The sequence below is a fragment of the Bos taurus genome, chromosome 8 (assembly GCF_002263795.3).
Source record: "Bos taurus isolate L1 Dominette 01449 registration number 42190680 breed Hereford chromosome 8, ARS-UCD2.0, whole genome shotgun sequence".
NCBI lineage: Eukaryota > Metazoa > Chordata > Mammalia > Artiodactyla > Bovidae > Bos > Bos taurus.
In genome coordinates, this window is record NC_037335.1 from 110,217,763 (window position 1) to 110,240,062 (window position 22,300).

A 22,300-nucleotide genomic window follows, 5' to 3' on the forward strand; every position below is an offset into this window, starting at 1 on the left:
CAACCCAGATGAGTTTTCATGCGAGCAAGGGGTGGTTTGAGTTTAGAAATTACTATAGACTGCGAAATTCGAGTTTGATGGAAGATCCGTTAAATACCCAGTCACCACCCACGTATTCCAAGCAACTCTAGAAACTGATCCGAGCTAGAGGCTTTAACCTCAATAGGTCTTCACCATCAAGGAAATGAGCCTGCTTTGGAAGTGCTTGCCTTCGTGTACTTTTGGGGGAAAAGACAGAAATCCGGGAAACTTAGAGGACGCCAAGGACAGGATTTCCCTTACATTTCGTGCCAGTGCCGCAGGTGACAAAGACCCCAAATTCCACTTGTTTTATGAAAAAAGATATGCTTTCTTGTTTTTCTGGCCATCACTAATCTTATCGTTAACAGCTACCCTCATTTTGGATTGGCTCCATAATTGTTTTATTCTTTGAGCCTGGAATTGTTTAACTCCCCCAAATCTTGCCTTCAGAGTACGCTAGTAGTGTTCCCAATCACCCAGACTCATTATTCCTTGCTCATCCCAACGTTGTTACTATGTTTCTCTGTCTGGAACGCACTAGCTATCTTTAGCCTTTGGATCAGAGTGTAATTGAAGCATTCATGGGGTACACCAAGCATATGTTTGACCATTTTGCCCATGGTATTGGGAAAAAAAAACAAAAAACCTTTGCTCACTTTAAAAGAAACGTGGCAACAATTCAGCATTGCTGGCACTTTGGTAATAAAAGAGGTGATGGATGATAAACCAGATGCTCTTGATAAAGCTTGGTGGAAGCTTTGCTATGTATGCATGTTTCCCTGGAGCTAAAGAAGAAGCTGAAAAAAAATTCGTAGTCTGCAAATTGGATGGGCTTTAAATTCATCAATATGAAACTTAAGTCTCAAGCTTTGGCAGTAACAGAGAGTCTGTATCTTGAGATGATAGATACACGTCTGTACCTTGAGAGGAAGAAGGCAAATCTTTGGAACCAAAGATAAAGATGAACCTAAGGAAACAATGCTGTCCTACACCAGGTGTCAGACTGCATCCGTGCTGCGATTGATATGGATTCTTTCCTGGATCGAGGTTTGGCCTTTAAAAAAGAGACTTCAATAAATTGTATACCTATAGAAGAGGTGCTGAAGAACTTTCAAAATAGAGTAGAGTTGCTGAAGAAAGAGAAGGAAGATACAGACAGTATTGCGGATGAAAGAGACGGGTACAGACTCTGACTCTGAAGAGTCTGAGTTCACCTCTGAATCCAGTAAGGAGGAGGAAAGAAAGAGAGAAGGCAAGATGCCTCCAGAAGAGCCTGTGATCTCAGGCAGGGGCACTGAGGCTCTTACTAGATCTGAACGATCTGCCAAGTTCATAAATGCAGAATTGGACGTTTGGAATCTGACCTTGGAATTGACTCTGAAGAGAGTAGAGGTGCCTGAGTTGCAGAAAGAAGAGAATCCAGAGGTGGTTTCTTCCAGATAGCAGTTCATCCCTTGCCATCCTTTGCCCCAGCATCACCTTCATCATGACCATCCTTGTCATCACCAGCCACACATCCGTATCATTTAGTCATTCAACAAATATTTATTGAACATAATCTGTGCAGGAACCTGTGCTAAATTCTGGGACATCATCTCAGGATCTAAGGTAAAATGGTCATTAACAGTGACCTTTCCTATTAATATAACGGATTTAAAAGATCACAGTCTTGATTTATGTTAGTGGACTTTGAATATAAAGGGTTTTTTTAAGGACCACTCAGCCTCATTTTTTATAATCCTGTTTCTTTCATACATGCTAAGTTCTTCAATCACAACTGGAGATTTTCTGAGTTAACCTTGTTTGGTAGTGGCATGAGAAGGCTCTTGAAATGCTGACGTGGTCTTACATTTTATAAAACACTCTTACATTTGTCTTCTGTTAATCTTCACTTTAGATCTATGAAAGAGGTATTAGCTCTTTCTTTACCAAAAAAAAAGCCCCCAAAGCTCAGAGAGGTTAAGTAATTTGCCTGAGTCTACACAGCCATCATAAATGATAGAACTAGGGCTACAGCTGGCTTTGTCAGGCACTTTGCTAGAAAGTGCTGTCAGGCCTTTTAAGATAATAGCCCCAAGGAATAAGGAGGCGGGTAAACAGGCAGTTAAACACAGAAGCTGGGGACTGGCAGCGTGCCCGACAGTTTGGGAACCAGGTAGGTTTTGTTTTGTCTGCCCAGTTCAAAACAATTCCTAATTGGTGTTCAGCATTCCCCTCCCCACCTGCTTTGTTCAGGGTACTATTTACATAGAATACAATTTACCAATTTAAGTGTACAATTTGTTGAATTTTTTAATGTTTGTGTAATCACCACTACAGTCAAGATGAAAAGTAGCTTTCCTCGGCTTAAAAATTTACTTAGGGTCTTACCAGCAGTGTGGTCATTTAAAAATTAAGAAGTTTCACATTAAGAAGCTGGATTAAAAACTTGGAAACCCGGACAGCAGTGGACTCTGCGTCCCCAAAGGGTAACAGTCATGAGCTTCCTGCTTTTGAGTTTGTTTTAGCAGCTGACGTTGAATGCTGCCTCGGAAGTGTGGACAGAGTGCCTTAGGGGAAGTGGGACCCTGGGATTAACCTTGGTAAAGGCTGCACTGATCAGCTGGCCTTGAAAGATGGGTGGGTTTACAGGGAGAGCGGTCAGCAGCAGGAGTGTTTGTTTTAAACCAGGGAGGATTAAAATGCTGTTGGGGGACATGAAGTCAGCCACATGTGGGCTTCATTTATTTGGGTTTGTTTTTATTTTTTTTTTTGGTGGGATGGGCCTCAGTGGAAGAGTTCTGTGTATTTGTGTTTGTGGGCTATGGTTTCTGAAGGTTTTATATATCTAAGAAGCTTTAATCTGTACACCTCAGGGAATTTTATGGTTTTTGGTATATGTGAGAATGGGGAGGGAAAATTAGTATTTTTTTTTTTTTGCAGGGGTTGGAGGTTTGCACAGGCTGTTTGGGTTATATGTTTCTAGAGAGTTGCCCAGTGAAAAATGAGTCGCTCTTTCCCCGCCCCCTCCACCCTCTCCTTCCAGCCAGCCTGGCTGGGACCTGGCCGGGCAGTGGGGCAGGCAGCAGGTGGTAAGAGGAGAGGGGCTCAGGCCCTTGGAGCCCATCCGTCCGCCAGCGACTTTCCCTCAGGCTGCAGTTCCCATAGCCTGTGCTGGCTCAGTCACCAGCGACGCCATGGACAGGCTGGGCTCACGGTGCCCTCTGCCAGGCTCCACTCGGCCCTCTATCTTTATATGCCTCTTGGTGAGTGTCCCACAGTATGATGCTGTGAATCCTCTCGCCTCTAAACCTCCAGCCTGGGGACTGAGGGAAGAAGGGGCATTTGTGTTGTATACTCCTGGGGTTTTGAGCTGGGGGCAGGCAGGTAGGGGGTGGATGGTGAAATCCCTGGGGGCACCACCCAGTGTCCTGGAGATTGTGGTGTGATTCTGAAGCTTACCAGCACCCCTTTCTGCCCTGCCTTTGAGGAGGAGTGACTGGGCTGTACTGCCCGGGAGGGTGGGGTGGTGAGGGGTGTTTGCTGGTGCGTTCTCATCTAAAGGTCCCATGCTAGTTTCTTTTCCTCTTGCCAGTGCAGTTACCGCGTCATTTTTCTGGGGGCTTTGCTGTCTCATCTCTGAAGTATCTTAACACGTGAAGGTTGGCAGTGGCTGCAGAGAGTCTGTTGGTGGTGCTGGTGGTAGCTGCCTTTTGGGGCAGGGCCAGGTGATGGAAAGGAGAACTGTTGAAGCCCCGGGGTCTAGCCCAGCTCCACTGCTCACCTTTCTGGTGATTTCTTCCCCTCTCTGGCCCTTAATTAACTGGCACACGTCAGTGATGCTTAATATTTTGGGGGACTATAGATTTTCTTTGGGGGGGGGGTGTGAAAATTCTGGATTTGCACCCAAGGAAAGTGTATAGATAAACACAATGTTAATTTCAGAGTATTTACAAATTCCTTAAAACTAGGTATGTTATAAATTTAGAAATACTATGGGGTTTCTGAGGCCCCTTCTGCCTTAGCACAGATTGTAAAGTCAACTGTGAACTCTTCAGGACTTCCCCAATGGTCCATTGGTTAGGACTCCACTTCTACTGCAGGGGAGTTGGGTGTGATCCCTGATTGGGGAACTAAGGTCCCGAATGCCTCGGGGTGTGACCATAAAACTAAAACAAAACCATAACCTCTTAAAGGTTAGGCAGATACTCCAGTACCAAAAAAAAAAAAAGGAAAAAGGCAGAATGAAGTAATTGAAAGGATACATAAAATATTTTGAAACAGTGTAAACTTAGAAAAGATGTAAATATGAAAATGTTATAAACTTACAGTAATAAATATGTTTCTATTAGGAAATATGTTGATATATGTATTTTGCATTCATGTAATATCACTTTCTAATGTACTGTAGTCCACCTTTGATTCCAAACTGACCTTTCATATCTTCTGATTCTTTGTTGAGATGGTCCGCAAACACTTCTCAAGTCCATACGTCTTATCAGGGCTTGTGAAGTGCTGAGGATACAGAAATGAATGAGCTCACATCCAATGAGGGAGACATATGTAAACCACTGTATTTCAGTGTGATCGATGGTACAGTAGAAAGATGTTCAGCAGCAATTCTGGCCTCTACCAATGGCATTTCCTCCCCAGTCATGACATCAAAATTGTCCCTAGATGTGACCAGATGTCCCCTGGGGCAGGGGCAAAATTGCCTCAAGCTGAGAGCCACTAGATTAAGTGAAGCTGAAATAACCCCGCTGTGTCACTTCCTAGTGATGCTCCTTGCAGTTCAGAGAGCCCAGAATGGGAGGCAGGAGTTTAGATTTAAGTCTTGGTTCAGTCACAGAACTGCCTCAGTTACCTTATCTGTTAAATGAAGGCTTGTCTTAGGTAATACCCAAGTGCCCAGACTACCTCTGAGTGTCTCTTTCACTGTGAGTTCACACAAAAGTTTCAATGCATTTTAGGTGAGTTTGTATTTAATCCTGTGAGCTCTGTGTTCCACTGATACCTGCTGGCTGAAATGCCCTAGATCTCCCCTAGGAATGGCTTTTTAGGTTGGGGGACAGACCATTGCTCCTTTTGTTTAGAGTCCGTGCTGAAAGCCACCTTACAGTCGTGTATCTGACCCCTTAGAGTGTTCTAGTATGTCCGATTCACTGCCAAAAGCTCTGTGGATGACCTAAAAGCCCTACTTACAAGACTGTTTAGTCTCCATCTCAGCATCTTGCTGGTGTGCGCATTCACCAGTCTGCAGGTTATTTCTTGAGAAGCTGCTGTGTACCGTGAACTGTCCTGGGGACACAGTGATGAGCAAAGTGTGGTTCCTTTCTTTATTGGACTAGTGGTCAAAAACTGGTTTTCCTATCTTGTTTGAGCCCATGGCAACTCTGAGGTAGGCAGCACAAATGTTGTAACCTCCAATTTCTAGGTAACCCTTATAGAAGAGAGAGGAAGTAACTTGTTGAGCTGCAGAGAGCTGTACTAACACTAGGTTTTAAATCCTGCTGTTTAGTGCCTTTGTGTTTTTATATCCTATATAATCTAATTGAGTTGTCATTAACAACTTCCTTGAAAACCCTGGTTGTTTTTTCTTGTGTGGTCACTGGTTTAGTTCCGAGGACTAGTATGTTGGACTGGAGGTGTTGGGGGAGGTCGTGGGAGGGAATGAGAAGCCCACCCCAGACTGAAGCTAAAGACATAAAAACGCCACTCAGGCCCTGCCAAGAAGTAGGAGGCAGGCAGGGCCAGGCGATAACGTAGGAGTGGGAGGACAGAGGTTTGTTTGAGCGAGACATGAGCCCGGGCTGGCAGGCGGGAGAAGCGTGTTCTTGTCCAGTCTTGCCTGATTCACGGTGGGGCTCCTTGCAAGTTGCCTCCATCCCTATTAATGACTCTTTTGTATCCCCCAAGCAAAGAACCCTGGAAGATGTCCTCCAATTCTTTTAATTTCCTCTTATTTTAGATGTTTTATCATTAAAGTAGCAAGAAAAATTGTATCTTGACTGTCTTTTCCTCTCCTGTTATCACTGTCATTTTCTTAGCTCAGGATCTTAATATTTTCCTGCAACATTGTACTGGCCTTTGAATCACTCTGATCACTCCCATCCTCCTTCCCATTACACTACTCAGCCTGCTCATGTTATTGCTCTTCTACTTAAAAAACCTCCAAAAGCACCCTCACTTGAGTACAAACCCCACACTCCTTAGCCTGACCCTTTATAACTCTAGCCAGACCCCTTTTCCTCCCAGTTCCATGCCCACTGACTAAGACCCATGCAGTCTGGATAATTCATCTGTCCCCAAATACCTCTTGAGTTTGTACATACTAACCGTATCTTCTTTTTCAGTCCTACCTCCTATTTCAGCTCCAAGTTGGATGGTCCCTTCTCTTCAAAGCCTCTCCTGCCCCCAAGAGGCGGAGCCTTCCTTTTGGGCCTCCCCCGCCACCGGTTGTCTGTCAGAGTAGCACAGGCCCCATTGCTGTAAAATTAGGCTTCCTTTTCCACTGGACTCTCCACAGTACCTGGCATGTACACAGTTGGATGGCGGTGACATTAACTCCCTAACAGTTACATCTGGAGAAGGCAATGGCACCCCACTCCAGTACTCTTGCCTGGAAAATCCCATGGATGGAGGAGCCTGGTGGGCTGCAGTCCATGGGGTCGTGAAGAGTCGGACATGACTGAGCGACTTCCCTTTCCCTTTTCACTTTCCTGCATTGGAGAAAGAAATGGCAACCCACTCCAGTGTTCTTGCCTGGAGAATCCCAGGGACGGGGAGCCTGGTGGGCTTCCGTCTGTGGGGTCGCACAGAGTCGGAGACGACTGAAGCGACTTAGCAGCAGCAGCAGCAACAGTTACATCAACAGATACAGGAGTTTATTGTCAGTCATAATCTCCACAGGATGACAGCAGTTCCGTGGATGCCAGTTGGTATTACCTGTAGTAGCAGTTTTTTGCAATGGGAATGGATTTCAAGTTATCCAGGCTTCACTCCTATTCTTGGCTTCACCAACTAAAAGCTGTGTGATTTGTGTATGTGTGTGGCCATGCTGCATGGCTTTTTTGGTCTCACAGGGTCTTAGTTCCCCAACCAGGGATCAAACCTGGGCCCTGGAAGTGAAAGCGCAGAATCCTGACCACTGGATCACCAGGGGATTCCCAAAGCTGTGTGACTTTGAGCAAGTGTCTTAATTTTTAAGCCTTTTTTTTTTTTTAAACCATTTGAAAAATGCAGAGGAAAATAATCTAGGCATGAAAACATTAAGCACTAAAGCTCAATGCAGATCCTAGGAATTATTTTGTGGGTGGGAAATGGGGATAAAATCACATTGCCCCGCGCTGGTTCCAGTCTGCCCGAGATTGCCGGTGGTGAGCTGGCCACGCCTCTGCTGATCTGTGCTTTTCTTTTCCTGCTGTGCAGATCCTGACAGCCTCTCTCCTGACATACCCCGTGCTCAGGACCCTCAGCCTGCAGTTCCTTTCCGTTCTCACTGGCAGCTATGTGTCCGGCACGTACTCCATTGTTTTTGTCAACTGTCCCAACGAGCAGATCGCCAGAGATGTTGCCAGGTACGGGGAAGGGGCTTACGTACTGCCCCAGGGGGCTCAGGAGCCACCAGGAGGCTCCAGAGGGGCCACTTCGGGACTCTGCTTTTGCTTTTGACAACCCCATCTGTCCAGGGCTGAACTGCACAGCTGTCTAATTGGGGCGACTGGAGAGGCACGCGTGAATGGCCCTTGGATGGATCGTGCTTCTGGGCCTGAAAATGTTGAGTGCTGCCTGGGGGCAGATAAGGGACCTGAGACCCAGAGTGCGAGGTGCCTTGCTCAGATGGAAGCCTGCAGGTTGGGCATTTAACAGTTCTAATTCCTGACCCAGCTGTCTTTATTTTTGGAGATAGTTTTTGCTCAGTCCCAGAGATGTGGACCGAGACAGCAGGAGGAGGAGACCAATTCCAGGTGTTTGGCGAATTACTGAAAGCAGTGGTGGAGAGAGTATGGGTACAGAGTTGAAATCTTGGCTCGGTCTCTTGCTGACTGTGTGACCTCAGGCAGGTTGCTCCTCTTCTCTAAACCTTAGTTTTTGAATTATCATTGTTGAGAGGATTAAATGATACGATATCTGTTCAGTCCTTACTCCAGGAACTCAAATGTAACAGATGCTCAGTAAGGGTTGTATCTGATTTCCACCCCCTCCCCCTCACCCCGTTTGCTTTTTGGCTGCACTGTGCAGCCTGCGGCATATTGGTTCCCGGAATGGGGGTTGAGCCCAGAGCCACGGCAGTGAGAGTCGAGTCCTGACCACTGAGCTACTGGGGAAGTTGCCCCTCCTTTATAACTGCAGCTCTGAAGAGGGTTAGTGGGGCTGAGGGGCAAAACCTTGACTCCTGGCTCCTTTTGCTCGCAGTTCTGCACTCGTGAAGTTTGGTGGTAGTTACAGTGTTCTGTGTGATGAGTCTGGTCTTTGGGGGCACACCGCTTCCAAACTGATGGTCACAGGTTAACTTTGGATTTGATTACATCTTTCCTGCCCCTAACCAGAATGTCTGTTTTTTCCCTTATTAACGTTGCTTTTGGAGAACAGCTCTTGTCTGAATGAGCATGTGATTACTCCAGAAATAGGACCTCAGCTTTTAGCAGCTAGGAATTAAAATCCCTTCTGTGCTTCTGGTATACCCAGGGCCTGTGCTGAACTCACTGGACCCCTGGACCAGCCACTCTGGGTCCTGTCAGGAGCAACTTCAGGTGACATCTGCGAGGTGTTGGGTATTGGGAAGAAAAGGGCTCTAAGGCGTGGATTCTAAATAGCGGAAAGGCCATTTGAGGGGAATGGATTGGTTTCAGCTTGGAGAGAGGTCTCTGCTGTCTTGCATCCAGGGTTGCTGATGAAAAGCAGCAATGGATCTCACTCCTCTGTAGGGGATGTGTTTTCTCTCTGCTAGTTTTTAGGAGTGTATCTTAATGTTCAGTTGTTTACTTTTTAAATATACTCTCTCTACTCTCTATTCGTTCTGCGTCCTTTTCCTGGAACTTCTGTTAGATAGATAGATGTTGAATTTGTTTTCTGTGACTGACTTTATAGTTTTCTTTAGACTGAATTCTATAGTTTCCTTTTCAAGATTTCGAATTGTTTTTAGTAACCAAGTGCTCTTGTTTTGTAATTGTCTGATCTTGTTTTATAGATGCAATAATCTTGTCTTATCTTTCTGCAGATAGTAATTATACTTCAATTTTTTGCAGCTTTATTGAGATATATTGTCATATAACATTGTGTAGGTTTAAGATATACAACATGATGATTTTATATTTGTATATATTGCGAAATGATTATGACAATAAGGTTAGTTAAAACAGCTATCACGTGGTTACTTTTTTTGGTGTGATAAGAACTCTTAAGATCTACTCTTAGCAATTTTCAAGTATACATAATTGTACTTATTTTAAAATCTTGGTTTTGATTGTTTTATTGATTTGTCTTTCTCAAGTAAATTCTTCTTCATTGTTGAATTTGTTTCTCGTGGTGTTTGACTTTCTGCAGATGCTTTCCTCTCTCATCTTCCTGGTGATGCTGACGGGGAAGTGCAGGAGCAGCTGCAGGAGTCGCCCGTGGGCAGCACTAGGCAGGCGGACATTCTGCAGTCTGAATCAGTTCCTAAGAATAATTTATCACCTCAAGAAGTATTTTTAGAAGGGTCACCCTGTATGTTTCAAACTTTGACTATGTTAATGAAAAATTATAATTTTATAATCTTCAAAATTATCCTGCTGGAGGCCAACTAAACCAGATCACTACCAGTTTTTAAAAGACCCGAAGGCTCTTGAACAAGGCAGTCCCCTCTCGCGTTCCCATGCATCTAAGTGCTGCCTGTGTTCTTCAGGGCTCCCATGCCTGTCTCAGCGCTGCCTGTACTCTTCAGGGCTCCCGTGCATGTCTCAGCACTGCCTGTACTCTTCAGGGCTCCCATGCCTGTCTCAGCGCTGCCTGTACTCTTCAGGGCTCCCATGCATGTCTCAGCGCTGCCTGTGTTCTTCAGGGCTCCCATGCATGTCTCGGCACTGCCTGTGTTCTTCAAGGCTCCCATGCCTGTCTTGGCGCTGCTTGTACTCTTCAGGGCTCCCATGCCTGTCTCGGTGCTGCCTGTGTTCTTCAGGGCTCCCATGCATGTCTCAGTGCTGCCTGTACTCTTCAGGGCTCCCATGCATGTCTCAGCGCTGCCTGTGTTCTTCAGGGCTCCCATGCATGTCTCGGCACTGCCTATATTCTTCAGGGCTTCCATGCATGTCTCAGCGCTGCCTGTACTCTTCAGGGCTCCCATGTATGTCTCAGCGCTGCCTGTACTCTTCAGGGCTCCCATGCCTGTCTCAGCGCTGCCTGTGTTCTTCAGGGCTTCCTTAGCTGCCGGCGCATACAGTGTCCTTGCTGTGCTCCGGCGTGGCTACGTCAGAAATGTTCTCTGCTGTCTCTGGCACGGGGTGTAAAAGGAAGATTGCAGGGTGTGTGTGTGTAGCCCACCAGCTGGACTGGAAGTCCCAAGTGGAGTCTCCCTTCAGCTGTTCTGTTCACTGATGATCCAACTGGAGTAGAAGAGAGGCAAATAGATTTCGTTTCCAGGGTTTATAGGAGAGAGTAATAGGTGTGTGGTAGGGAGGGCCCCACAGATGTTAGCTGGCAGGTAGCTCGGCTCTGCCCACAGAACTGGTGCTGGGACCAGGCCTTTCGGCTCCAGTCTGGGGCTCGCTCTTCTCAGTGTTCTTTAGAGGTGCCTCTTGGGTCTGGTTCAGTTCCATTCTGGCTCCTGGTAATGTTCTTAGAGCTCTTCGGTGACAGACACCCTCTAAACTGGAAACGTCTCTAGCTGGGGCCAGGGCGGAAACCTGAGTGCTGGACTAGGAGAGCTGGACGCTGTGTCCTCTTTGCCGACAGCACCACAGATGACCTTAGACACGTCTTCCTTCGCTGGGCCTTGGTCTCTTACATAGGGAAAGGGGATTAGATCAGACCAGGGTCACAGGCACGGGTGTCGACAGGCAGGCTGCTTCAGCCTGCGTGAAGTGGGCTGGGGTGTCATGAAGAAGAATGGCAGTAGTTAGCAAGCCTTGTGTGCCCCAGGTGTGGGAGGAGGGAGAGTGGAAACTGACTGACCCGAGGAGCTCCCGCCATGCCTGGAGGTAGCAGCCCCTGCTCAGCTCTGGCTGAAAGTGACCTTGTAGGACTACGGGTCCAAAATGTTCTAAGATTCATTTTTTGGTGAGAAGCTAGATAATGTGTATTTTTGAATGTAAAGTACCCTAATAGTAAATATTGGTAACAAAGTCAAGATTTTTTTTTAATGCCATGAGAGCCAAACCATGTGTTTGGTCCATGAGCCTCTAGTCTGCGATCTTTGCAGTTTCTGAAGACCCTCGAAGGCCTGCCTTCCGCTTTACTCAGACGAGCACGGGGGCTTGAGCTCCCACTCTGTGACTCACCGCTGGACTTCAGTGTGTGTTTTACCCATCAGCTTGTACATTTGTTTTCTCTCTCTCGTGTTTTTTTTTTCTTTTTCGCCATAGGAGCATTTTGAATAACATAGTCCTCCAGAACGTTACAGTCTTTTTCCCAAGTACAAGTTGCTGTGATTAGTCACCAAGGAGTTCACACTGCCAAAGAGATTGGAGGCCCGTGAAGCAATGGATTATTTTTTTTTCTAAAGGTTTAACTCATTCCTTGTGTTTGCATGTCACTTTCAGAACTAGTGCAATGTGATTTCTCAGCAGATGACTTGATTGAGTGAGCAAGACTTGTAGCAGTTGCTTAAACAAATTTGGGCCGTGTGCCTCTCCTTAGAGTCAGGGATTTATTTACCACCTGGAACTTTCCAAGGGCATGAGGGTGGTGATAATACCACATTAATGTGGAGCCTTAAATAGAACACTGTTCAGCCGGGAACTTGGGAGGAGAGAAAGTAGGTCAGTTCTCTTGGCAGCGGTCAAAGAAAGGAGGGATCAGGGCTCAGGCCTCAGACTCGTTGTATTTGGCAGTGGCCACACACTTCAGAGAACTGAGACGGGCCTCCGTGGCTGATGGCACACCCGAGGCGGGTTTGTCTGGCCTGCCTGATCCCCAGGGCTTAGGGTTTGAGCCTTGGGGACACTTCCCTGCATGGGCGACGCAGTGGTGCTTGTCTCTGTGACACTGCACACTGGTTCAGGCACATTGTACCGTGTTCATCAGGGCCCTGCACAGGAATCAGACTCTCAGAGCAAGAATTCCAGTCTGTGGTCTGTCAAAAAAAAATCCCCAGTGCTTAGAGGTCTGCAAAGGTGGAGATGGTGCTCTTAGGACTGTGGTAGGAAGCATCACAAAAATGAAAAGTGTAAAGAGCCTGTGTTTGCCAGTCGCAGGACAGGATGCCCTTTTTTTGCTTTTTTTTTTGCTTTTCCTTCGAGTTGTATCAGTTCCACATGGTCATCAGACACCTCTGATCTGTAGATATCATGTGAGAGCCTAGCACATATCCAAGAGAGAAGAGGAAAAGAAGTTGACATGATAAAAGGAGTATTTGGTGGTGAAAAGGGTTGGAACCCATCGACTGAATCATTCCTGGTTGTATAGCAGGAGAGTCAAGTTGAGTGAGGTGGTCGTGCCTGTCTTGGATAGGTGCTCAAATACTGATCTCTGGAATGAAAGGAGCTTGCATAAGGTCACACAGCCATCCTGCTGCAGGGCTGGATTGGAATCCAGGTCTTTCTGTTCTCCTTCCAGGGCTAACAGATTCCCATTCCCCAAGCCGACTGGGCCTGTCCTTGAAACAGCCTTTGCATAGCTGCTTCCCTGCTTCTCCCCCTCAGGGAAGGACTTATAAACAGTTCTGTCTGCAGAGGGTCTGTGCATGGCAGTTATGGAATGTACTGGTTTGACTTGGGAGGGGCACTCTAAATGGTTATCTGTTTAGACTTAGGTTTCTTGGGAAACTCCCAGGAACTCCTGTATCCTCTCCCATCTCTTCAGATGCTGGACACTTGCCCCAGTAACCGGCATGCTCTCTCTTTGCTTTAGGGCTATCCTGGATAAGAAGCTGGCTGCCTCTGTGAACATCCTGCCTAAGGCCTCCTCACTGTGAGTTCTGCTCTGGCCAGTGGAGGGGTGTGAGAGTGCTCTGTCAGGTCCTGCCTGGCGGAAATTCGGGCACTGAACTAATGGGAAACTGTAAAAGAACAACGCAAAGGCATTTACTTAATCAGTACTTCACTGTCGGTCTGTATTCAAAGGAAATCAACCAGTGGGTTTATGCCATTCAGCCAAAGCAAAAACAGGCTATGTTTAGAGAAGGCAGAAAAAAAATCTACAGTCTAGGAACAGTGAGTCTTGTTTCCTCATTCTTTGTTTAAATCAGTCAATCAATTAGCTTGCTGTTAGCAAAGAAGTCAGACTGGGTAAGCCAGTCTGAGTAAGCCAGCTAAGGATATCAGAGATTATAATTCCTATTGCTTTTGGATTCTCTGAAAAACTTTGAGTTTGGCATGTGTGACAGGCTGTTTCTTTGTATTGTCTGCCTTTCATTTGATCGGCTCTTTTACTTAAGCCAGGCCCACACCATTTCCCTCATCAAAATGCATCACCATGGGTGGGGGGTAGGAAACAGGTTCAGGAGGGAGGGAGGGGACATGAAACCATTTACATCGATGTTTGGCAGAAACCAACACAATACTGTAAAGCACTTATCTTCAAATTAAAAGTAAATAAAATGATAAAAAACGATATTTCAGCGTCCTAGTACTACCCGTGCAGGATTTGTCTTGTGCCTTAACTCTCTCTGGTCAGCCTGCTTCTCGCCTCCTTCCTGCCCTGATGAGAGAGGGAGAGGTGCCTGTTCTACAGGTGAGGACAGAGAAGCGCTGGAGCATGAGAGCTGCCCCTGCCCAGCAGTGACACGCCGCGTGCGCCCGTCACCTGTCGCCGTGGCTCCCAAGTCTGGCTGTACTTTAGATGCCTGAGCTCCATTCTGGATCTGTTTAGTCTCCCTGAGATGGGGCTTGAGTCTCTGAATTTTTAAGAGGTCGTATTAAGTGATTCACATAAAGCCAGTCTGGGAGCTAGTGCTGGGAAGCTAGACTGGAACTTCAGCCTGCCACTGTCCTCATGCTCGTCCTTCCTCGTGACTCACGCTCTCACCACAGCTCTGTGGGGTGAGGTCAGGGGCCGGAGCCTTCTTAGACCCGCCCTGGGTCAGCACAGATATTCTCAGGCCAGTTTCTCTCCCTCCCATGATGCTGTTCTGCTCTTTTTCTGAACATTGTCACTGACTCTGTTTTGAACTTTGAGACCTGCTCTGTATTTTATGAAGCTTGCTTCTTCCCTGAATAAGTCCTGTGCTTTCCCATTGATCGCTCGGTGGGCGCTCAGCTTCGAGAGCCAGTGATACAAGTAGCACCAGCCCAGAGGATGGGGAGGTGCACAGAAGCCAGCAGTGTGGGGTGAGCACTGAATGAGCTGGAAACGCCCACTTTGGAGGGGAACATACAGGAGTTTCTGCAGGGCTGTCACGTGGAAGTTGGGGAAGACAATTGGGTGGCAGATGTCGGCTGCTGCTAAGTCGCTTCAGTCATGTCCGACTCTGTGCAACCCCATAGACAGCAGCCCACCAGGCTCCCCCATCCCTGGAATTCTCCAGGCAAGAGTACTGGAGTGGGGTGCCATTGCCTTCTCCGGGCAAATGTGGGCACACCATGAGAAAAACCATCTCATGTGAAAACCGTTAAGGTAGATGGGCTTCCTCAAGAGACATGAGCCTCTTACTTCCAGAAAAGTTGAGTCAGGAGCTGGAGGCATGCATTAGAATGTTTAGACTAGATGGCCTGTAGGGCCTTGGCCAACTCCAGGCTTTTTCATATGAGCTTGGAAAGATTTTAAAGTTTCCACTTTAGCAAGTCAGCAAATTGGGCCAGGTTTATTTCACTGGGCTCATCTTGTAAGTGGACTTCCCTGGTAATTCAGCTGGTAAAGAATTCACCTGCAATGCAGAAGACCCTGGTTTGATTCCTGGATTGGGAAGATTCCCCTGGAGGCGGGCATGGCAACCCACTCCAGTGTTCTTGCCTGGAGAATGCCCATGGACAGAGGAGGCTGTGGGCTACAGTCCATGGGGTCGCAAAGAGTCAGACACAACTGAGTGACTAAGCACAGCACATATTATAAGCTTGATACTTGTTTTTTTGTTCTTTTCTCCAGATACTATTGGAATGGAGAAATAGAAGAAGCCACTGAGGTCCTGTTGGTGAGTGAAGCTGGAGGGATGGGGCCTTAATTGGGAAAGAGTGAGAGCAAAGTTCCAATTAAATATTAGCAAAGATAACTGACTGAGGTTCTTGCCCCACACAAGATGCCCTATGCCCATTTGTCAGTGACTGGGCTGGGGGCCTGGAGGAGTGCTGTTTCCTAAAAAGCCAGAGGAATGGAGGGCTGTGGAGCTGGAGCTGAGATCCTAAACCAGTGTTTTTTTTTTTTCTTTTACAGTTAATAAAGACAAAGACTTCCAAGATCCATATGCTTTCCAGCTACATCAGGTAGTAGCGCCATCTCCCCCTAGCCAGGGGCCTGCTGGCTACTAAGTGAATGAGCTTGTGAAGTAGGTGACCTTGAGCCTGGTCACCAGCCTCCCATGTGACCTTGGCTATGACCCTGTCCCATAGACTCTATTTATAAAATGAGTTGTTGTTCTTTTTTAAATTAGTTTATTTTTAAAAATATTTACTTGTCTGCACCAGGTCTTCCCTGATATTAGGGCTTCCCTGATAGCTCAGTTAGTAAAGAAGCCGCCTGTAATGCAGTTCAATTCTGGTCAGGAAGATCTGCTGGAGAAGGGATAGGCCACCCACTCCAGTATTCTTGGGCTTCCCTGGTGGCTCAGCTGGTAAAGAATCCGCCTGCAATATGGGAGACCTGGGTTTGATCCCTGGGTTGGGAAGATCCCCTGCAGAAGGGAAAGGCTACCCACTCCAGTATTCTGGCCTGGAGAAGTCCATGGACTGTGTAGTCCATGGGGTCACAAAGAGTCAGACAAGACTGAGCACCTTTGATCCACTTCACCAGGTCTTCATTGCAGCACGCGGAATCTTCAGTTGACGTCTGTGAGATCTAGTTCCCTGACCAGGGATGGAAACCAGGCCCCTGCATTCGAAGTGCAGAGTCTTAGCCACTGGACCACCAGGGAGGTTCCTGTAAAATGAATTATTACTTTCAAACCAGTGGTTCTAAAAATTTTGGTCTCAGGATCCCTTTACACTTTTAAAAATTACTGAGGACCCAAAAGAGCTTCACTTATGTTGGTTCTCTCAAAGTTTACTGGATTAGAAGTTAAAGCTGAGAAATGTTTAAGATATATAGTTTTAGTTCACTGAAAATAACAGTAATAGAATAACAACATATGAACGGAAGTAAATGCAGGCGCACCTTGGAGACATTGCAGGTGTGGTTCCAGACCACCTCAGTGAAGCGAGTGATGTCACTTCCTGATTTCCCAGGGTGTGTGAAAGTTACACGTTTACCCTACATTGCAGTATAAGTGTGTAACAATACCATTGTGTCTAAAGAAAACAAAGTACGTACCTTAATTTAAAAATACAAAACAAAAAACAGTTATAGTAACATCAAAGATCACCCCTGTCAGATCACCATAAGAAATAGAATTATCATGAAAAAGTTTGGAATTTTGCAAGAATTAGCAAAACGTGACACAGAAGCATACAGTGAGCAAAGCTGGTGTCACTAGACTTGTCCAGTGTGGGGTTACCACACACCGTCAGTTTGTAAAACACGCAGTATCTGCAGTGAAGTGTAGTGCAGTGAAACAGTATGCTGGCAATGCCTTCTTATGGGAAGTAACCATATTTTCCAAAAGTAAAGAAAGTGCGAAGAATGGCATCTTTCTACATTTTTGCAAAATCTGGCTTAATAAGAGAACTGGATCTCCTCAAAAGCATCTCTTAAGTTCTGAGACACTTTCAAGTTATGAAAGTGATATATTCAAATTTTCAAAACTTCTGATTTTTGCTTAAAAACATGAATTTTTTCTTAGTGTTCATGGGGTCGCAGAGTTGGGCAGGACTGAGCGACTGAACTGAACACTGCACAGCACTATGCAGCGTGTGGTCTGCTATGCAGCAGAGGGGCGCAGTTGTACGTATGGTCTTCTCTTCCATGTTCTTTCCCATCATGGTTTATCACCAGATACTGGATGGAGCTCCCTGTGCCGCACAGCAGGGCCTTGTGGTTTGCCCACCCTGCAGATAACACTTTACATCTGCTAATCCCAGACTCCCAACCCTTCCCTCCCCTACCCCTAAAACATGAATTTTTTTTAAGTGAATTTTTTGATTGGCAATAAACGATGTAAATTGTCTTCATCTGAGTGATGGCCAAATATTTGTTCATATTTGAGAAAATGTGTACCTAATACTCAAACCTGAGTCACCTTAATTTGTGAAATTGACAGACAAATGATGGTTACTCAAGCTGGAAAGTAAAAATGGTGTACTGTGGGAAGAAGGTCTGGTTTAGCTTGTGACTCAGATCAGGCAAGTTTAAGAGCACTGAGCTCAGGTGTGACAGCAGAAGCACTGTATGTGTAGTTCCCAGTTTGTCACACAGAATAGTACAAAGACACGCTCAAGAGCCAAACTTTAATAAAAATAGGAATTTTTGCCACATTATCAGAAATGTTCTTAGGTGAATTTGACTTTAAAAAAAATGCATGAAAAAGTAAAAAAATGCATGTATATATGCGACGGTGAAGAATATCGTGACGGCCAGTAGAGTGTGGGGCTGCTGTCCTGATGCATGCTAAGGTGTGACCAGTTTTACCCATCATTGCTTTTGCACCATCAGTGCAAATGTCAACATAGTGAAAAGATAAATAACAATATTGTTGTGAAAATAGTTTTGGCCCCTTGGACCTCCTGAAAGAGGCTTGAAAGTTCCCCAGGGGTCAGAGGACCACTGGTCTGGGTCTCCATGAAATAAATTAGGAAAATTCATTCTTCTCAGGCACTGGATAAAATTACGCGACCTGCTCCTACTGTTCAAGCAACTGCGTGCACATGTTGTGATTTAGTAAGCAGCCTCTCATGAGAGCTTTTCAGTGCCTGAAGTCAGGAGAGCAGAGGACTGTTGCCCCAGCTCAACAGGTGGGACTGAGGCCGTGTCTTTTGCTTTGTCAGTTTGCAAAGTGAAGAGAGCACGTGTGCTCAGGACTAGGTGAGAGAGACGAGGAGAAGGGAGAGACTGCTGTGGGTTTGGATGGTCAAGGAAGATCCCTGGGGAGAGGTCATTGGTTGCAATGAGCCTTGAGGAGTAGAGAGGCTTTCGATTTAGCAGCAGGAGTAGAAGGGGAACAGAGAGGTGCAGGGGCAGGCGCGGTAAAGAGTGAAGGGTAGTGATAAATAAAGACAGCAGCTGACTGTTGCCAGATGCTCACAGTGCCTGTCGGTGTGGCTGCTAAGTGCCGTGTATACCTCGCTCATTTAATCCCCAGCAATCCAGTACTATTTTCACCCTCCTCTTGTGGGTGCTTCAGCGAAATGAAGAGATACGTCCGTGCTTACATGGCTAGTAAGTGGCAGACTTAGAATTTGAACCCATGTCTGTGAGACTCTAATGCCATCTGGCCTAATTTTACTTGGTGACAGATGGGTCAGAGGCTTAGGAATGGTGGGCTGTGGGGCCGGACAGGTGGGCTGCAGGCCGACTGTGGAGGGGCTCAAGGGAGGCTGGCCAGTTGGGTTTTATGGCACAGGCTTATATGCCACTCACGGGACTCTGCTTTCTTTCCAAAGGTTGGTGCATCCTTTTGAAATCCCAGAGCTCTTCAGTCTTCCCATGGACCAAGGAGATGTGCACTATTTAAAGTGGCTGGAGGAGGGCATGGAGGAGGAGTGAGTGGGGGCTTTCATGCCTCCTGCTGGGTGCCCCTAAGAGCCATCATTATCTGTTCTCCAGCTGAAGGGCGGCTTCTGTCTCGCATCTCTGGATTCCATGCATTTCTCAGCACAGAGGAGCTAAGTAACTTGTGGAGGGTGAAGGTCCAAGACCCCTGAGGCTAGAAGAGGATGCTGTGCCAGTCAGGCCAAGCAAGGACCCGGTGGCACTTGTCTCTGAGTGCCTCATGCATAAAGGTGGCCAGGAGTGGCAAGGTCACAGTGAGGGTGCGGCTGGTCTTCCCTGTTCATTGAGCCTAAACTGAGTACCACGTATGTTATCACTCTCCTGCTTCTGGTGAGGAATCACCTGGCGGCCTGTCACCCAGGAGTGTGTGGGGTGAAGGTCACCTTCTAGGGGAGCTGGAAGCACTCTATCCACAGGATGAATCGCTAATGGTGGAATGTCAGGGACAAGCAGGATTATTTCCTCTAGCTGAAGGTGGTGGTTGTTATTCCCGAGTCCTGAGGAAGTGGGCCTGGGAAAGGGCTTCATGAATGCAGGTAGGACTGGGAGGGGAGGGCTTAGACACAGCCCCAAGGATTGAGAGTTGGTCTTGACTCTTTCCTAGCCCGAAGGTGACAGACCTCAGAAAGCTAGGGTCCCTTGCTCAACAGAGACATGGGTTCTGAGCCTACCACACTGACCTTCTGATGTGAGCATGGAAGCCGAGCATCCTAAAGTGGGAAGAACCCGCGGGAGCTGCCAGACCAGAACCCCAGGGGTTCACAGGAGGGACCCTGAGGTCTGCTCATACTTCAGCCAGCACACCCATGCTTTTATTATTAATTTTTATGTATTGAGCTAAGTTTTTGCTGTTACAAGTTTGTAAACCAGTAGCCTAAGCCAGTCTTATAGATTTTGTAATGTTCAAGACCCCTGAGGCTGGAAGAGGATGCGGGGCCAGTCAGGCCAAGCAAGGACCCAGTGGCATCTGTAAAGCCAGTTTTATAGATGACTGAAGGGAATTGAACTGGCCTGAGGCCCAGAAAAGGGGCCGCTTGTGTTACAGAGGGGAGAGCCAAGGCTGCTCATTCCGTCGGCTGCTCCGTCGTCAGCCCCCGGGGGTGAGAAGAGAGCCTGACCTAGGCCCCCTCCCGGCTCTGCCACAGGGTGACCCCCCTCTCAGGGCCCTTCAGAGCCTTGCCCCAGCTCACTTTGCCACCGCCACCTCCACCTCTCCTCTCCTGCCTGGCACCCGTGGGTGCCAGGCTGGTGCCCTGTGTTGGGGGCGTCGCCTCTGCCCGAGCACCCTCTGCGCCAGTGCTGGAGAAGTGTGGCTGCTCCTCTGCGGGCCTGGTGTCCAGTTGGAGGGAGTCGCCCCTGCCCTGGGGTCCTGTTCCCTCTGCGCATCTGGGTCCGTCTCCTCCTGGATTGTGCGTTGCACCAGGTGAGGGGCATGCGCACGGCGACTTGGTCTCCTGCACATGGTTTGGTATATATTTCCCAAATTGATGTTTCCAGGATTTGAATAACTAAAGCTTTCTCTACTTTCCACAGTTACTTTCTCATTTACCAGGCTGGCAAAATCCAATTATTTTTTCCTTGAACTTTCTTAAAGTGGGATTAATTCCCAAGGAGATTTTCCTGTCTCTGACTATCATTGGTTCATTTTCTGTGCCGAGTGTGCTTTGAAAACTGTTTCTTGGCCTGCCTTTGCCTCAGTGTCACAGCTGACTATAGGAAATAGAGAACACCAGCTCTCTCTGCAGGTACTGTCCTAGGTCTTAACATTTATCCTTGTAACCCAGCTTACCCTCATTTTGCAGTTGAAACCTGAGATTGGAGAGTAGAGACGCTTAAAATAAGTGGCAAAATGGGCTCTGAAACCAAGTGTCTGACTCTAAACCTGATGCTCTTACGGTCTCTTTTATTTTTTTTTTTAAATTTTATTTTTAAACTTTACATAATTGTATTAGTTTTGCCAAATATCAAAATGAATCCATCACAGGTATACATGTGCTCCCCATCCTGTACCCTCCTCCCTCCTCCCTCCCCATACCATCCCTCTGGGTCGTCCCAGTGCACTAGCCCCATGCATCAAGTATCGTGTATCAAACCTGGAATGGCATCTCGTTTCATACATGATATTTTACATGTTTCAATGCCATTTAAAGAGGCTGGCTATATCTCTTTGTAGGCCAGAGAACCTGCTATAGCCGTCTCTAAGGAAGAGCTGTTCATTCCTAAAACATCTGCCTTAACAGTGTGGTGGGTTGGTATGTTGTGTGGTTTCCTTCTCCCCACAGATCTGGAGGCCAGTGATGTCGTCTTCATTCTGTAGATGAGGGAACAGCCTGAGAGGCTTGCCCAGCTCTACCACACTGCCCTCGATGTGCTGTGGGGGCGGGGGCTAGACTTGAGGGTTTCCACCCGGGAATTCCTTCCTAGCACTTCTCAGGAAACACGGTTTATGACTCCAGAACCCTGGGAGAATCAGTTGAGGGAACGAGAAGAAGTAGTAAAGTATCCGTGAATACTGAAGCTTAAAAGCATAAAGCTGTTACTGGTTTGAAGGAACCCATCTCCGTCAGATAAAAACTAGAGCAAGAAACGGTTGCTTATAGAGTTGAGTGTACAGTTACCTAGCCAGAACAGGAGTATAGAAGAGGAGTGGTTTCCATCTCGTTTTGCCTGGGATTGTCTAGCCCTGTCCACTGCAAACCCTGAGCTACTCCTGCAAATAAGATAAATGTGTACACGTAGTATGCTTTATACAAATCCTGTGAGTGGTGTTCTAAGAAATAAGCTTTGGAAGCAAAATAAATTCTTAATTTGGCAATTCTGATACTCGTCTGTACTCTTAACCTTGTTAGGCTATTTGAATGTTAACATTTGAATACTATCCAGTACGTTCTCTGGTGTTTTCCAAGGTTTAAATATTCCCTAGAGACTGAAGTTCTTTGTAAACACTATTAAGTTTAATAATCCTATTTGTTAAACAGATTTTTTTTTCAGATTTCTGTAATAAGAGGAAAAGTATGAAGAATGTTTGACATATTTTAAGAGTAAGTTATGATTTAGGGAATTTGTGAGAATTCTAATTTCTTGCTCCAAAATGCTAAAGGCACACAGAAGTGTGTTGCGAGTTTGTAAGCACTCACATAAACCACGCAGAAACGGGCACCCTCCAGCCTGGGGCGAACCCGTGACCTCAGAGGGGTCTCCAGGGCCCTTCATGTGCAGCCTGGGCGAGAGCCCGAGTCTCTGGGTGCCTGGGGCCGCCCACCTGTCCCTCCACTCCACTGATCTCCGAGACTCAGCCCCCCGCCCTGGCCTCAAGCGCGGGTTGTTCCCAGGGCAGTCAAAGGCCGCAGGAGGGGCAGGAAAGAGTGGG

The 22,300-nt window shown here is 46.9% G+C and overlaps 1 protein-coding gene across 4 annotated transcripts; it reads left to right on the forward strand.

The window, feature by feature from the left end:
* Positions 1 to 1,635: 1,635 nt before the first annotated feature.
* On the forward strand, positions 1,636 to 21,751 carry CUTAL (cutA divalent cation tolerance like). Of its 4 annotated transcripts, XR_009495705.1 has the most exons (7): positions 1,636 to 3,266; positions 7,429 to 7,577; positions 13,048 to 13,107; positions 15,220 to 15,265; positions 15,505 to 15,554; positions 18,034 to 18,243; positions 18,822 to 18,908. XR_009495705.1 is itself a non-coding variant. In XM_024996362.2 (6 exons), the coding sequence occupies exons 1-6, from the start codon at positions 3,198 to 3,200 to the stop codon at positions 17,109 to 17,111; spliced, it is 420 nt and encodes a 139-aa protein (XP_024852130.1). In that variant the 5' UTR covers positions 1,636 to 3,197; the 3' UTR covers positions 17,112 to 21,751. The 4 variants fall into 4 exon arrangements, 3 of the variants coding, with proteins under 3 accessions (XP_024852130.1, XP_010806624.1, XP_005210657.1); XM_024996362.2 differs by having other exon boundaries at positions 17,066 to 21,751; XM_010808322.4 differs by having other exon boundaries at positions 18,034 to 21,751.
* Positions 21,752 to 22,300: the final 549 nt, after the last annotated feature.

Bases quoted from the DNA above. Each gene is read 5' to 3' on its own strand.
- CUTAL (XM_005210600.5), top strand. From the start codon at position 3,198: ATGGACAGGCTGGGCTCACGGTGCCCTCTGCCAGGCTCCACTCGGCCC. The intron at 13,108-15,219 runs GTGAGTTCTGCT...TCTTTTCTCCAG, and splicing joins CTGCCTAAGGCCTCCTCACT to ATACTATTGGAATGGAGAAA. The intron at 15,555-18,821 runs GTAGTAGCGCCA...TTCTTTCCAAAG, and splicing joins ATGCTTTCCAGCTACATCAG to GTTGGTGCATCCTTTTGAAA.